The 15,812-nt window shown below is 40.2% G+C and overlaps 1 protein-coding gene across 6 annotated transcripts in view; it reads left to right on the top strand.

Annotated features, from left to right (window-relative positions):
- STXBP5L (syntaxin binding protein 5L) overlaps positions 1 to 15,812 on the top strand; it is a 207,096-nt gene that overhangs the window by 182,309 nt on the left and 8,975 nt on the right. For all 6 annotated transcript variants that reach the window (XM_054813652.1, XM_054813650.1, XM_054813651.1 and 3 more), the window contains 2 exons: positions 13,550 to 13,789; positions 14,743 to 15,103. In XM_054813652.1, the coding sequence (XP_054669627.1) occupies positions 13,550 to 13,789; positions 14,743 to 15,103 (601 nt within the window). The remainder of the gene's footprint in view (positions 1 to 13,549; positions 13,790 to 14,742; positions 15,104 to 15,812) is intronic.

Genomic DNA, 15,812 nt, shown 5'->3' with positions numbered 1-15,812 from the left:
AACATTTAGCTTAAACAGCTTTCTATATAGGGTTACATCATCCAGCTCCCTTTGCCCTAAAGCAAATGGGAAATGACCACGTGATCTGTTTTTCTGACTTTACTAGACAAGTATTAACCTTCTGCAGAGGAACAGGGTCAAAAACTTGGGAGTAGTGACATTTCAACGGACACTGCTGTTTCTTCAGTGACCATCCAACCATCTCTCCTTTAGGAGAATATTTCATTATCATGGACTCTTCAAAGATTAAGTAATAGGCTGAAAAGCAAAAATATTAAATCACATTGTGGGCTTCTTGTAAGATATAACAAAGTGTAATCCTCAGCAGTCAGTTAGAAGAAGTAATCCTGTTTAAATACTAAACCTACTCTAAATTTCAGTTTTAACTTAGATTAATTAATGGCTCCTGTGTGAACATTGTACTGAAGCAGATTTACAGGACTCTGAGGTGTTTATAAATTCCTGTGCATAGGGCAGTTTTCATCTGCATAATCACCATTTTTTCCTCCACGTTAGTTATTGCTGATGATCATAACATAACCCTTTCATCTACCTCTTTATACACCACACAAATACGCTAAGTACCATTGCCATATAATAGCTCGTGGTGGAAAATATATCACTGCCACAGCAGTTTCTATTGCTGTGTGTTTTTCTACATCCTATGTAGTACCAAACTCTTCTGGAATTCTTGTATGCAGACACTGCCGCAGTATCAGCACTACTTGTACATAACCCGGCCACAGTACTGCCTAATTCTTTTATGCTGCTGCTTTTCTTTTTTCCCTCTCATCCTCCCAAAGTAAGTAGGGTCACTGGCAGGCAGAACCTACAACCCCCTAAGGTCCCACTGACCCTTGTGAACAAAACATGTAGTAATACAGTGATACTTTTGATGGCAAGATGATGCTTTCTGTGTATCCATATCATGGAAGATTCTATTGTTCATCGCTAATTATAATACCTGACAAGTTTAATATCAAAGTATATCTCTCTCTGGAGATAGTCATCTAACTTCCTTTCAGGGATGTGGAGTAAATTAAAGTGACATAAAAAAATCCCTCTTTAAAAGTATCAATGGTGTCACTTATATGGTATTACAACTCTCAGTAAGGTCGGTGAAATGACTGCTGCAAGAAAGAGCTAGACAGTCTTTAGAGTAATTTATATTAACGTGATATGATGGAGCACTGTTTGGGTTTGTCCTTGAGTGTGTGGGTTTGTGTACAAGTCACCTTTCAGCAGGTCTATAGACTAAAATAATGTTCTGATTCTTTATATTCTGTCATTAAAACAAAGCCATCTGTCCAACTTGGCTAATTTTTTTTTTTAGATGCCTATGGTATTAGTCTTTTGACTTCTAGCTCTACTAAGTAATCTATCTGGAATGACTGACATTCCTCCACTCCTCATGCATCTTGAATTTCTAGACATACTGTTTTGGCAAGTGGTTTGATTTATTTCTGAAGGTTTTTTATACTAAATAATATGGTGGAAGGTGGTATGATCCTTGAAAGATTCTTAGGCTGGGGATGAGGAGGAGGGAGAAGGAAGGTAAGAAGGTAAAAGGTTTGAGAAAGAATATACTGAGAATAAGCTTTCTCTCCAAAATGTGGAACTGGCTTTGATCAAAACCTTCTGGTTGCACTGTTCCAAAATAAAATTAAAAAATCCTCTCTATGCTAAGAATTTGTTGGCTACTTAGAAGTATATGCTGCAATAAACAATACATGTATTCACAAGAAATTATTTTTTTTATATATATTCTCATGTGGTGAAGCAAGATACATATTTTATGTCCTCACTAGAGAGGTAGTATTTCAGGTTCATATTTGGTAGGATTTTATTATTCTACCTGAGCAGAATTTTGATTAGAGATTGCTATCTCAGTAGTGTTAAGCACTTTTTATACATTTAAAAAAAAAGCCTTTGTGTGTGGGTAGATGGTTCTTACCTCTTCTTAAGCCTGTCTCTGGGGCACTGATAGCACTTGGATATTTTTTAATAATGCTTCCAGTTCCTGCTCTTTACAACCTCTTCTAATTGATTTTATTAAAAAGATAATACATTTTGGTGACTAATCATAACACATCTATTAGAAGAATTAATCAGTCTTCTCACACTGGATTTCAAAATCTACTTATTTAAATCCGATCTTTTGGTACAATAGGAACTGTATTTCCAGCATTTTCATCAAATGTATTTTCAAGCAATTTATTGTATTTCATACAATAAATTCTTCTGACTTCATTCCCGTTAGACGATTGTCAAGATTTTGCTGACTCTTACCTCTTTGTATGTGCAGAAGGATTCCTGATATAGAAAAGCATTTTTGAAGAACATCTTTGCAATGATGAATCATAGGAAGAAAATGGAGGGGGAGGGGTGTCTTGTTTTCTGCTGGTCAAAATATTGCAAACTGTTCAGTTTCATAAAGTGCTGATATTTCTTCCATGCTCAGAAGAATAATTCAAAAGCTAAATAACAGTAGCAGAGGAGTGGTGTCTATGCTTGCATGGTTACTGTTACTGCTTAAACCTATGTTTTTCCCAGTATCCTTATCTAACATGGAAAAACTTGAAAAGTTCTAATGCTTTTTAAACTCAAGTTATTCTAAGCTAAAGATTACTGCTACTTCCGTTTCAAAGCCTGGTGGCTTTTTTTTCCCTAAAATAACACTAATATCTAGATCGAATAGCTTGTTATATTTATATTTTTGGTAATAATTAGTCAGACATTTAATACAGCACTTCTCAAATACCATTTATGCTATTTAAAATATTACACATTGTCCTGTAATATCTTCTGATTTCATCAGTGCAGTATTCTCACAGCTACACTAATAAATTTTGTAGTCACTCAATATTCTATATGTAATTTTAGCAAGAAATTAGAATTTTACAAGTTCTTAATAGCCTATTATTGATTCTAAACAATCTTGTTTTCATGTAGTGTTGAGTAAGCTGTTTCTTCCTTGCGACAATATAAGAATTTATTTGCATTATGAACAAACCAACAAATACAGGAAATTCCATTGTTGAATTTCTGAATTCTAAATTTCTTCTAGTCATTTTTGACCAGAAGTTTTTGAGATTTTAGGAGTTAGTAATTGCATTTCTTTGATAAGGCTTTATTGCACAGGGTGTAAACTACATTGTCTATTATCAAGTTAACATTGTACTTTTAAATATCAACAACAATAAAAAATATACATGAATGCAAATTATTCTTACTCAAGAAAATCCTTACATAGATCCAAAATAGTCCCTCTCAGTCTAAGAGCTAATACTGCATAATTGTTAAACCCGTTAAAGCCCCCTTTCTGTCTAGAACTGCAGAGATCCCAGCCTGATCAAGAATTTCAGTATAGAATAGGCCCAAAATATCTGCTCTTTTTCTACATAGGAAAACAAAATCTGTATTTCAATCAATTTTTTAATTGTAATTTTAGATTAAAGAAAATAGTGATGTTAAAGAATAAAAATAAAATTGTTGTGGGAGGGAACTCAGTGTGATTATACTTGTATTGCTGGTGGGTATATGGATGTGTGCACAGATAGACATGCTGGAACGCAGTCCTCTTTGCTTTAGTAAATTATAACTAACTCTGAGAAGTCTTTCAGATTTGATACTTCTTGGTTATTGCTTTTTTCCAGTTATTCTGCTTTTTTAAGCCACTTTGCATTCTCCAAAAGGTTCTCACTGCCATGACTTGCTAGTTGCCATGAAGAGCTTGTGCTGGCACACTCTGCCAGGTTTTTTTCCTCCTTGCCTGTATTCACACAGAAATTGGAGCATTCTGTATATGTATATCCTATGTGGTTAAATGATATGTCTTAGGAAGAAAGTAAAGACAGAGTGGAGTTTTTCCTTTGAAATGTTGTGTTTGGAAATCTGTTTTCTCCCACTAGCAGTGATAGAAAACTGTCTTTTTTTTTGTTATTTTAATTTCCCATTTTGTAGTTTTTAAATAGTCCAGCTTAATCACCCTTGACTAGAAAGGCCATTTAGATCTTAGCGCTACAAACTTGCCTCTGGACAAGGAATCCTAACAAGGATTTGCTGTGCATTGTAATTTTCTAGGAATGCTAAGAGCAAAGTAATTGCATTTTCTTTAGCTTTTCTTTAAAATAATTCAATTTCAGCATTTACCTCAGCTTTTGGATTAACTCCTTTGATTATACGCAGTTAAAATTTCATACAGAGCACTTGAATTGAAATGTCACTGTGAGCTGGCAAACAAACCACTCAAGAATATTTAGTCATTATCTCTAATAACCTTATTGAAAATTCTATGGCAAGTACAATACAATTTCCATTTTAATAGATCCAGTATAGTTTTATACTTGAAGTTTTTCTGTTGTATCTGCACATAGAATGAATAAAACTATTTGGGGGTAAGTCGTTTTGTCTCTTGTGTGATTTTGTCCAATTTGTTTTGGAAATGGGTAGTATTTGGTATATACTATATACTTTAAACTTATTATTCAAAAGAATTTGTAAGGATCACCATAAGAAGCTCTGCAGACAGCCTGGCAGAGGCTTTTGGATTTTTTTCCTGCTGGATTTTGGTTTAGGTTTTGGGATTCTGGGGTGCTGAGTTTGTTGAGGCTTTTGGTTTGGTTTTTAGATTGAGCAAATTTTACAGTAATTTTCTCTGTGTGTATGTCAGCCTGTTACTTTGGTATATTGTCTCTATAACAAGGTTTCCAAAGTCTTAGGATCGATCCATACCTTAATCAGTGTTAGCCTGTAAATATGTGTGTGAAGCCATAGAGACGGGCTGACATTTGCTCTCCTAAGTCCAGTTTGATGTAGTCAGGGTCTTGGAAATATGATACAGAGTGATTATCTTAGAAAAAGTCCTCAGCCTGAGGAACCAGGCTCAGCTGATGTTGTGCTGTATATTGCAGTATTTCCTGCATAACTTCCAATCAGCTTATATCAGTTTTTCTCTTGCCAGTTATGACTGTATTGCTATGCTGTCTGCAGCAGTGCTGTATGCATAGCACACTGGGGTTTTTTGAACTGGATAACTGAATGTGACCATTACCTTTCCTTCCCATGTGGCAAGGTGGGGAGAGAAGGGGGAGATTTCTGGTTTTATCACTGGCTCCTTTTTTCTTGGGTCTGTTGGGTCTGAAGCTCACATATAGATGTGAACTAAGTGGTGATGGCCTAGAAGACGATCACTGCAGTTTTCAAAGGTTCCTAGGCCTCCAGGGAAAGAAACAAACAACCTGGTTGCTTGATCTTGAAAAGTATTGAATAAAAAGCACAAAATTATTCAAATGCATGGCAGGGCACTGCAGAGAGGAAGGGAATAATCTGCTGTCCGTGTCTGCTGAGAAAAGGACAGGATGTAACGCACATAAATTACTAAGGCAGAGGCACGACTTTAGGGAGACAGTAAGGGATTCATTTCGATCACAAGGGTAGTTAACCACAAAAAAATGGATTCTCCAAGGAGGTCATTGCATCTCTGGCAGGTTTTCAGAACAGCTTATACTCTCCACCGCATTCCCTTTGCCATCCCTCTCCATATTGCAGGGTGGATGACTTTGGGTAAACTTCCTTGCCAAAGCAGCCAGCCAAACCGATACTTACCTGATCCATGGGGCATATTACAGCAGTCGTGGGACCACTAAGTGCCATGGCTTTTCACAGCTAGGTTTTCATAGCGGATGGAAAAGCCCTTAGCTTGAATTTTTTTTAATTTATTTTTCAGTGAGGGGATTATGGTGTTGGTTCTGCTTGTGAATAATTTTAATTTTGTTAGAATTTTAAGTTACTTTACATCTTTGTAACTAGTAGCAGTAAGAATACCGTAATAGGAAGTAACTTAGAGACACTACAGTAAGCCACAGTCTCCACTAACTACTCAGTTTGTCACCACATTTCTTTGTGCAGAGAAGTAGATAAGAATGTTGCAGAGATGACCTGTTCTATATCTAGAAAGTCTGATCCTTACTGCAGAAAGCTTTATTCAAATAAAAAAGAACTTATTAGCTGAAATTATTTTTTCCTGTATTGAGCAAAATCACAGCTTCTGGTCTAATGGGCACTGCAAATTCAAAGATTTTTCAACAGCAAGTTCTGTATGGCTGTAATAAAACATTTGGCACCAAAAACGCAAGTGCTCCAAGGAAGGATATTTCAGCATCTTCTGTAAGGTTTTCATATCTGTTTCAAAGTATTCCATTCCATTCCACTGAACTATAAGATCCGTAGATTATTCTTGGGGGACTATTCCAGTTCCAGGGGAGACGTGAAGAATGCTGTTCCTCATGATACCTTGTGGCCACAGGTGGAGAAGGCATGGATGGATGGATGGATGGATGGATGGATGGATGGATGGAGTCGGTCCTCTTAGATGGATTTGTGCCTGCAGCTTATGGCCTCCAGTTTTCTGCTGAGTGCTAGTCACTAGACTGCATAAAGCCAGTGGAGCTGTCGTTGTTTAGACTGAATCGTTGTCTTTATTGGATCTAACCACTGGTTTCCCTCACAGGTTTAAGTGGAGTTTAAGTGGGTGTCTGCCTAAATCTGGTCACAACAGAGCTTCCAATGCCCTACGTCCCTGGGAAAAGCAGTGGGTGCAGGTTGTCTAAAGACTGAGGTTCCTTGTGAAACAGCATTTCTAATGGGCAGGAAAGGCCCGGGAAGAAATGGAGCAGAGCCTTGCATGGATGTATGTGAGCTGCTGGTGCACAAATTCCAACTCTATTGGGCTTGATAGAGTTGTCTTTTCCTTGGAGTACATTTTCTGTCAGGTTCTACTAGGATGTTAGGATCCACTTGTTTTCTTATGGGAATCTGCAGATTTTCCTTGTTTTTAAAACAACCAACTAAATTAAAATTCTGTTGTTCTTGCATTCACTGAATGTCTAGTCAGTTTTAATTTAAATGATGATTTGATTCCAAGTTAAGCTAATTTCACACTGTACTCTAGGCATGTTGAATTTGGAGGGTGTGTTTTGCACTGCATGCTCAACTTTAGCATTTTTCTGCTTGCTAGCAATTGCTTCAGATCAACATAAACTGTTTTTCTACATATGAAATAATTTTTGAAACATTTTTTGGAAGTGGAACACACCATTGGGTGGTTCCTGGTACTTCTGTGGCAGAATGGAATAGCTGGTGGGCTGTTGTGTATGGAGAACTAGGGAAGACTATAGGAATACTCTAAGATTGTTCAAGTTATGTGAAAATGGCTGTTCCAAAGAGATTTTTAAAAGCAAAGCTTTTCTACCTACACTTCAGTTACACAAGCAGAGGATCTATCAGAGGGGAAAAAAGAATCCTTTAAAATGCTTTCACTTGCTTTGTTATAACATTAACTATTTTGACTTGTTATTGAATGAACGCAAGGCTTTTCTTCTATAATAGCTTTTGTCTCCACCTTATTCTTGAGTACTTCTACATATGGCAGTTATACAACACACTATTCTTTCCCAAAGCATCAATATTACGAAAGACACTTCAGCAGAATGGCTATTTTAAGTTGGGATTTCAGTTCAAGAGAATTGTGCTGTCTTTGATTAAAAAGCATATGTCCAAACTTATAACCCATAACCAAATTGAGCTCTTGGCGATCTGAATGTGAAGACAGTTTGCTTGTGTAAGTCAAGGGAAGTGATTCATACAATTGAATATGGAAGTTTGATAGATTACTTACCATAAAGATCTCAGACATTTTTATCTTTCTATAAAAAGGCTTATTTCTACTTCATTTTCAATATGAAGAATAGTTCTGCCCTAACAGTTCCCTTCCGTTTTTAAAACATGCTGAACTAAAACGTAAGCCTGAACTTTACCTTATTCTGGAAATATCAAAATAAAGATCCAAGTCTGGTGACTTGAATCTATTTTCTCTTTCAGGCCTTTATTAGTCATCATTTACATCAGCCTTGTATCAGTACGATTCCATGAAGCCATTCAGGTTACACTGCTAGAACCGTACCATCTTCAGGGCAATACATTTCAGAACTTTTTCCAGGGAGGGTCGAGCATCCCACAGCTCTGAGCCCTGTGTAAGCGCAGACGGAGCCACCCTGGTTTGAATGCTCCGCAAGCAGCATATTCACAGGCTTTTCAACATTGTTTTAGGGAAACTTATTTGAGTTGATCCGGTAGGAAATCGTTCGCAGTAAAATTCCAGATTATCATTGCATCATTTGTGCTTAAGACACCTTCTGCTGCTTTCTAGTCAGTTGCTTTATGTGGAATGCAGCTTTGGAGTGGTGCTATTAAAATGTGTTTGAAGATGTTTTTAGCCAAGTAAACATGCAGTGTTCTTAAATGTGTGAAAATCCCGCAGCATTACTTCCTGCCCCTTTCTCCTCTGTGTTGCTGAAGCATTGCCGTCAGTAATATGGTTCGGTCTCTGTGTCTCTATGATGTTACTGTGTGCAAATTCACGTTCAAAGTGTAATTCCTTTACTGTGTGTTTACACTGGCGTTCAGAGCTTTGCATGCTTTCCTGACTATATAATTTTAAAAGTGACAGATTTCTCTTAAAATTTTGAGTTTATGATTCTTAAACTGGGAAATGTTTTAATAGTTTCATTAGCTTCTGTTAGGTCTGATATTTGGGATTAAAAAGCTCCAAGTGAGGAGAATATAAACCATTTAACTTTGTTTCCAGAATGTAACGATTTCCACATCAAAAAACATTGATTTTTGTATACAGTTTATAAGCAGATCAGTTACTCGGGATGTTAAAACTAGGAAAGGACCTATAAATAGCATCCAAGACATTGACTACTCAGTTGCAAAACTCTGCAGTAGTAAATGCAAACATTTGTAGTGAAAATGTTGATCTTTGTCACTGGTAGTTCTCCTTCATTCCTCATAACAAGCAATACTTTTACTTTCATGATTCCTAACTTCAAGAATGAAATGACTTTATGCTTCTGTGTCAGTACTAAATCCATTATTTTAAAATAATCACAATGACATCTCCGAAGAGATGTGAGGATGTGTTCCCCTTACAAAGCCTTTGGTGCAACTGAGAATAGAGAAGTCAGAACATTCCCCTGAAGATGCACATGTCAGTGGCATAAATATTTTCATTAGTATCCTCCTTCCTCTTTTTTTTTTTTTTTTAATTCCGTAGGGGAAATTCCAGTTTTATTTCCACTGAACAAAAGGAAATTAAAAAAAACCCCAACACCTCTGTAAGTGCTCTGTAAAGGTGACAATAATTGAAATACATGGAATCATTTACTCAAATTATCTTTTAAATTCTCAGAACCCCCCCAAACCCTAAATTAAATCTTCTCCTAGACAGCAGTGCACTGCAGCGGGACAGCTCTGTCATGCAAGGAAAGAGCTAGGGCAATAACTGCTCAGGGCTGCTTTTGTATAAAAGTCATGATGACGGTTGGCTCAATTGTTCTTGTCCTTTTGCAATGCATGCGATTTTGTGGCAGTAGGTTACATTTCCAGACGGGCAATGCTTCAGCAATTACATGGAATCAGTACATTCTCACACGACGAGCGTCACTATACTGCTCACACATGGATGAACAAAGGTAAGACTCAAAACCACTGGCTTCGTTTTTGTCCTGGCATGTGAGTTGAAGTGTCCTGTGTGTTTCTGTCAGTGAGGTGGGCAGCAAGTCAGAGGTGTTGCGGTTGCTTTTAAATAAGAAGTCTTCTATTTCTATGCTACTGATGCTCATAGCTGGAATTTAACAATCAGTCCAGCGTTAGGAAGGAAGTTGGTTCCTGAATTTCCATCTGCATCTCACTAACCCGAACCATGCACAGGACAAGGCTGAATGAAAACATTTTGAAGCAAGCAGGACTACTGTTAGGAGAGTAGAGCTGTTTGTATTGTGTGGTCTTAACCCATGGGATGCAGCTTTTTGAAATGCACTGACTGCAGATAATAATGCTTTTGCTCAGAGCTGCTCATAGTCTAACAGCCTGAATAGCAGTATCTCCCAAATGGTAGTCACTCATTAGCTCTCAGGGGACACTGGACCCCTCTGATGGTGCTCTCAGCTCCTCTGCTGCTAGCTGCAGGAACAGCCTGGAGACCTATTTGGGGAAAAAAGAAGACCCAAGAAATCCAGGTCTGCGAGAGGAAGAGAAGGAAAAAAAGACATGGTTGTCTGAGAGAGATGGCTGGGTGGGAGCAGAGGGATCCTGGGAGCTGGCTAAGTGCCTCTCGGAGAAAGGGGAACACTAGACTCCCTCAAAGCAGGAGGCAATTTAGAGGCAGGAGCACATTTATGAGAAAGTGACATACAGCAGGATGTTCTACAGAAGAGGAGGAGAGGGAAGGAGAACTGAGGAGCAGCAAAGTATCTCTGCCGTTCACATATGAACGTCCTGTCCCCTTACTTGAAGCAGGGAGTCCAAATAAAGTTTGTTTGACCTACGTTACAGGGAGTACCAGGAAGGGATCCTGGTTCAGACTCATGCAGAAAGATGTTGTAGCTGACATTCATGCTACACCCATCATGCAGTCCGAGAACAGGAAAATATAAGAGAAAACCCAGAATATGGCAGTTGGGTTGAGAATTACTACACATTGGCAGTGTTCATACAGGTCAACTTTTAGAAGATGGGTCATCATTTTAAAACATAGCAATCATGCTAGGAAAGGATATGGCAAGTTTTTAAAATTTCCCAAAGAAAGTGCTTTTATGTTTCTCCAGGATACAATGGAGTGGTTTCTAGATAGAGAATTTGGGGTATAATCTCTTTGAGAAAGGAGTCCCAGGGAATAAGCCTAAACTAAATTTTATTCCGAAATCTAGGAAGAGGCGAGATTTCTACCTTGCTTTAGAGCTAGCCAATAAAGTCACATAGTGATTGCAGCCTTTTCTGGGTTTTGGGTTGCTGTTCAGATATGTTTAATGACGTCACATTTTGACGTGTGTCATGCTGGTCTTTAGAATTTCAGTTTGAGTAGAAAATGGCACAGTATGTTCCCAAAAGTGTCCCAAAGATTGTATCTGTTAGTGTCAGTTCTGCAAAGATGTATTAGTTAACTATACTGCACAGGAGTGAGGAACATTTCTTGTTAATTTAAGGAGGGAGAAAGCTTGATGACACATGCAAATGGCACATCATATATTTTAAGTTCTGTGTATGTCGCCTACACTAACTGCATTTGTCCTTTCAACATCTTTCTCAGTTTGAGCACCACCATATTTGAATTTTATGTGACTGTGATATTAATACACCTGTTAAAGAGAAAATGAATTACATAATAACATTTTTTAAAAATTAGGTATCATACAACCATAGATGATTTGGGTTCAAAGGGACTTTAAAGCCCACCTAGTTCCAACCCCCCTGCTGTGGGCAGGGACACCCTCCACTAGACCACACTGCCCAAAGCCCCATCCAACCTGGCCTTGAACACTTCCAGGGATGGGGCCTCCACAACCTCTCTGGGCAACCTGTTCCAGTGCCTCACCACTCTCACAGTAAAGAATTTCTTCCTCATATCTGATCCAAATCGACCCTCCTTCAGCTTAAAGACATTAGCCCTTGTCCTATCACTACCTGTTCTTGTAAATAGTCCCTTTTGGGGAAAAATAATACATATGTGGAGCCCTAATGGTGTCTGCCTTGAAATTACGGTCTTCCACTTCTTTACTTGGCAGCTGTCACTGTGCTTAAGAAGGACCTGGGCCAACGAGTCCACTGCAGAAGTACAAAGTGCTTGGGGTTGTGGGGGACACTAATTCTCAAGGTATTAGAAGCTGTGTTTGCACATGCATAAACAATCCCAGTTTTACGCAGATATATTTAGCAGTACTGAGCCAAAACTAGAGAGCTACAACAGCACCTACATGAAGATGAAACAGAGTGAGGGCAGTGCTTGGAAGTTCAGGTAGACGTGAATTTATCTTCCGTGGGAGTGGGACTGAAGTGCCAAGGACAGCTGTCCTGCGGAGCTCCTGTTTGACAAGTTATGGATGCCCTCAAAGAACAGAAGCTGGCCCAAGTGTGAAAGAGTAGCAGGAGAATCTGCCCCCATCCCTATGTGCTGACTTTTAAGGTAGCATATGTAGTAATGCTTGGTGTGGTTCCAGTAGTGCTTTGCTGTGGTTCTTGCCAATCTTTCCCAGGTAGCTGCTATGAAGAGGGTAATTTCAGCAGTTTACTCTGAGTCATCTGCGTAGGGGAATACAATGCTGCAATACGTTGTCTGAGGAACAGTTTCACCAGCAGAACTGCTGCTTCTGGTGGAGAGCAGGAACCATATGTACGGTATCAGGCTTAGCCCAGTTTTAAGTTGGAGTACATGAGAAAGTCCTCTTCTAATTTTATTCTTCAACCATGGCAGAAAATATTCATCTTTTTAGACATTTCTACTGGCTCTGAAGAGACATACCAGACACAGATCTACTTCACAGTGATAGATTCAGAAGCCAGTCTTCTGTCTCAGGTCCAATAGCTTCAACTATTACTCCATTTCCAGAACCTCTTGGTTCTCTAGTTGTTATTGTTGCAAAAGTGCATGTGAGGTTTCCAATGATCTAGCCCTGTTTTTGACTACAGGTTGGTAGATGGCAGCACTGGCACAAATTGTTTTGCAAAGACTGCGCTAGCAGCCAGTCTTACTCTTTTCTTCCCTCTGACTGCTTTACTCTTCGGTAACTTTTTAGCCTCAGTGTGCTTTGCAGCGTCCAATGTGTTGCCACCAGCAGTTCCTGCTAATGCCAGGAGCTCCCTCGCAGAGCTTTGTGCTTCTTGTCTGGCGCTAGGCACAGCAGAGATCCTTAGCCCTACAGCAGTCAGACCCTGTTCGCTGTTAATCCTCTCTGAAAAGCTCAGAGTCTCTGTACCTTTGTATTTGCAGTGAGGACAATACGGGGCTGTCTCCAGCTGGCTCTTGCTGTTGCCTGCTAAAGCTTAGGCGGAAAGATGAACAAGTCGGTGCTGGCTCACCGTGCAGTTGTTGCCAAGGGCACAGAGCAAGTTTCTCACTTCACTCCCTGGGAAGCCAGAGTTGCTTTGTACCCTGAGCCCCTTTGTACCCTGTTTTGGATGGTGGGATCGGTTTAGCAATGGGTGTCTTTTCCCCAGAGAGCAGTTATTAGTAGCTTGACAATAAACAATGGCTGTGAACGCAGTGCTAGAATGTCCTAGCAATGGAAACGAGAGCAGAGCAAAGGACATATGCTCTGAAGTCGGTAATGGCATCTCCCTTCATGTCCTGAAGCAATGAGATACATGGATTAATTTTAAATGCATTGGTAACATATGGGTCTAAAATTATTTCATGCTATTTAGAACAAGTCCTTTGAGCTAAGGCTGTTGTAAATTCTAATTAGTCTATGCTAATCTCCATAATAAGCAGCTATTTCTAATGCACATCTAACTGATGAGGTCTGACAGCATTTTCCACACTTATTTATACACCGGCAGCAAGCTGGTATCGTGCTAGTGTCAGAATGTTTGCTCAGGTTACAAAAACTCTGTATTTTCTGTATTCTACAGGGAGTCTGTATTTACTGGAGGCTTGTGCCTGTTCTAGGATTGCCAGTTTATGCCTGTTTGCTTGTATTTATTTATGCAGAAAATAGGGAAAACTCCTTCAGCCGTTCCCGAAGCTCCAGCGTGTCCAGTATCGACAGGGACTCGAAGGAGGCAATTACTGCTCTGTACTTCATGGAGTCCTTTGCCCGAAAGAATGACTCTGCCGTCTCCCCCTGTCTCTGGGTTGGAACAGGCCTTGGTATGGTCTTAATCCTCTCCCTTAATCTGCCTGCTAGTGACGATTTACGGCAGTCAGAGCCAGTCATGGTGTCGCCAAGCGGTAAGGGCGCAGCTCTTTTCCTGTTTATTATCTGTCTTGGTGCAACAGGGGGAATAACTGCATGATTTTATATGGCCCTTTGGGCAGAAATTTCTCAATATGTGTATGAAGCAATGATCACTCACTGCATAGAAGGCACACAGCTAAAGAAAGATGCTCATGAGAGACCCGCGACTTCATGAACTGAGATGCTTTGGTTGTGTTAGTTCCAAAGATTACCTTGTGACGTGGGCAATGATGTTATGCGTTTCTTGTCAGGACAGGGAAATTAGCAGAGTTCCTTCATATTGTGAAATTGCAGTCCTGTGTACAGCTTTGATGTAATCCTATCTATCTGGGATGCTGCGAACAGTTTGGCTGTATTACTATCAGAAAGCTGCAGAGAAGCAGAAGGGAGTTCAGGAAAGGAAACAAAAATGTTGGCAGGTTGATGTACCAGGAGAGATCCTTGGCTGAGCGAGTGACAGATGGTGCAGAGAGAACAGAGGGCTGAGAGAGGTCAGGTCTGAGGAGAGGTGGTATGCACTTAGTATGTTTAAAGTAGGATAATGACAAAAACCAGAGAATGCACAGAAATAGAGGTTCCCACCCCTGGTTTGTTTAGAAAAACAATGCTGGAAGGTCACCAGACTAAGAAGAGCAATTTTACCACTAGGGAATAAATATCTAACTAGTATATAAACAACAGCCTATCTTTATGGTATCCAATGGCATGTATTATATACATTATTTGGTATCGGCTGCCTGAGTCTTTTTCAGTACTGGCCCCCTGTTTGTTCACCTTCTTGTGTGGTCACAAAGAACTGAGCAAGTGAGACTTGTCACCTTAGCCAGATGAACGTGTTTGCTCTATTTACAAAAGAGGAATGTCAGCTGCGCTGCATGCGTTCACAGTACTGACAGCCAGTGGAATTGTGGCGCCAGTGCCAGTGAGTGGAAATTATATTTTGCAGGCACAGTTCTGACACTGAAAGGAGCCGTGCTGACCTTCGCGTGCTTGGACTGCATGGGGACGTTGACACATCCACCGTATGAAGTATGGAGGGACCCACACAGTGCTGATGATGGTGAAAAAACAAGGAAAAGGAAACTTGTCATGCATTCCCCTTCCTCTTCCCAGGATATGGGTGATCATCAATTTGCAGTCATTTGTTCAGAAAAACAAGCCAAAGTCTTCTCATTGCCTTCCCAAACATGTCTTTATGTCCACAACATCACCGAAACGTCCTTTTTATTGCGAGCAGATGTGGTCACCCTCTGTAACAGCGTCTGTCTGGCGTGCTTTTGTGCCAATGGGCACATCATGACACTGAGGTACTTATCTAACTAATCTTGTGGCAAAACTAAGCAAAGAGGTGGCACGGTGCTGTCACGGTCCACTTGTGTTTGCTCCAGAGTGCCTGATGCTCTGCATTAACTCCCTGGTGGGTGCATTCAATGCCCTGCCTTGCCTGCTGCCATACCTGTTCCTTGGCCTGTCTCCACATGGGCAGTTAAGGCAGCTGCACAGCAAAGCAAATTTTCTTTTTTTCATAGTAATCCTCCACCCAGGGCAATTGATGGCTGATGATTTTTAACTGTCATAAAAGAAAACCCTGATAATTTTGCTCAGTTATGGTAGGTCAGGTATGGCGGAGTATAGAAAAAGGCATAGAAAGAGTATTGTTCGTCCAGCGTGAAGCAGCAAGTCCCACTCTTGCCATTTCAGAAGACTGCTCAGAGCACCTGGTTTCCTTCCCTGTCATCTCCACCATTGAGCTGGCTGTGCAGCAGCCCTGTAGTTGTGCCCTCACCTTGCTGCAACCCCTTACCATGGCCAGGGCATTTAAATTTTGGAAAGCGCCATCCAAACAGCGAACCAGGAGACGTTGGAGGACTACAAAGGCGGTGCTGGAGCTTTTGTCCGCAGGGTGCAAGCAGGGCCCTGCTGTGCCATTTTCTGCAGATGGCAGTGCGATAACTGGGGGCAGGCCTTACCCTGCAAAGTGCCCAGCCATGTGCCACACGCACATCCCAAATCCAG

Source organism: Grus americana, chromosome 1 (genome assembly GCF_028858705.1).
Source record: "Grus americana isolate bGruAme1 chromosome 1, bGruAme1.mat, whole genome shotgun sequence".
In the NCBI taxonomy this organism is placed as follows: domain Eukaryota; kingdom Metazoa; phylum Chordata; class Aves; order Gruiformes; family Gruidae; genus Grus; species Grus americana.
This window is presented reverse-complemented; position numbering and strand designations above follow the sequence as displayed.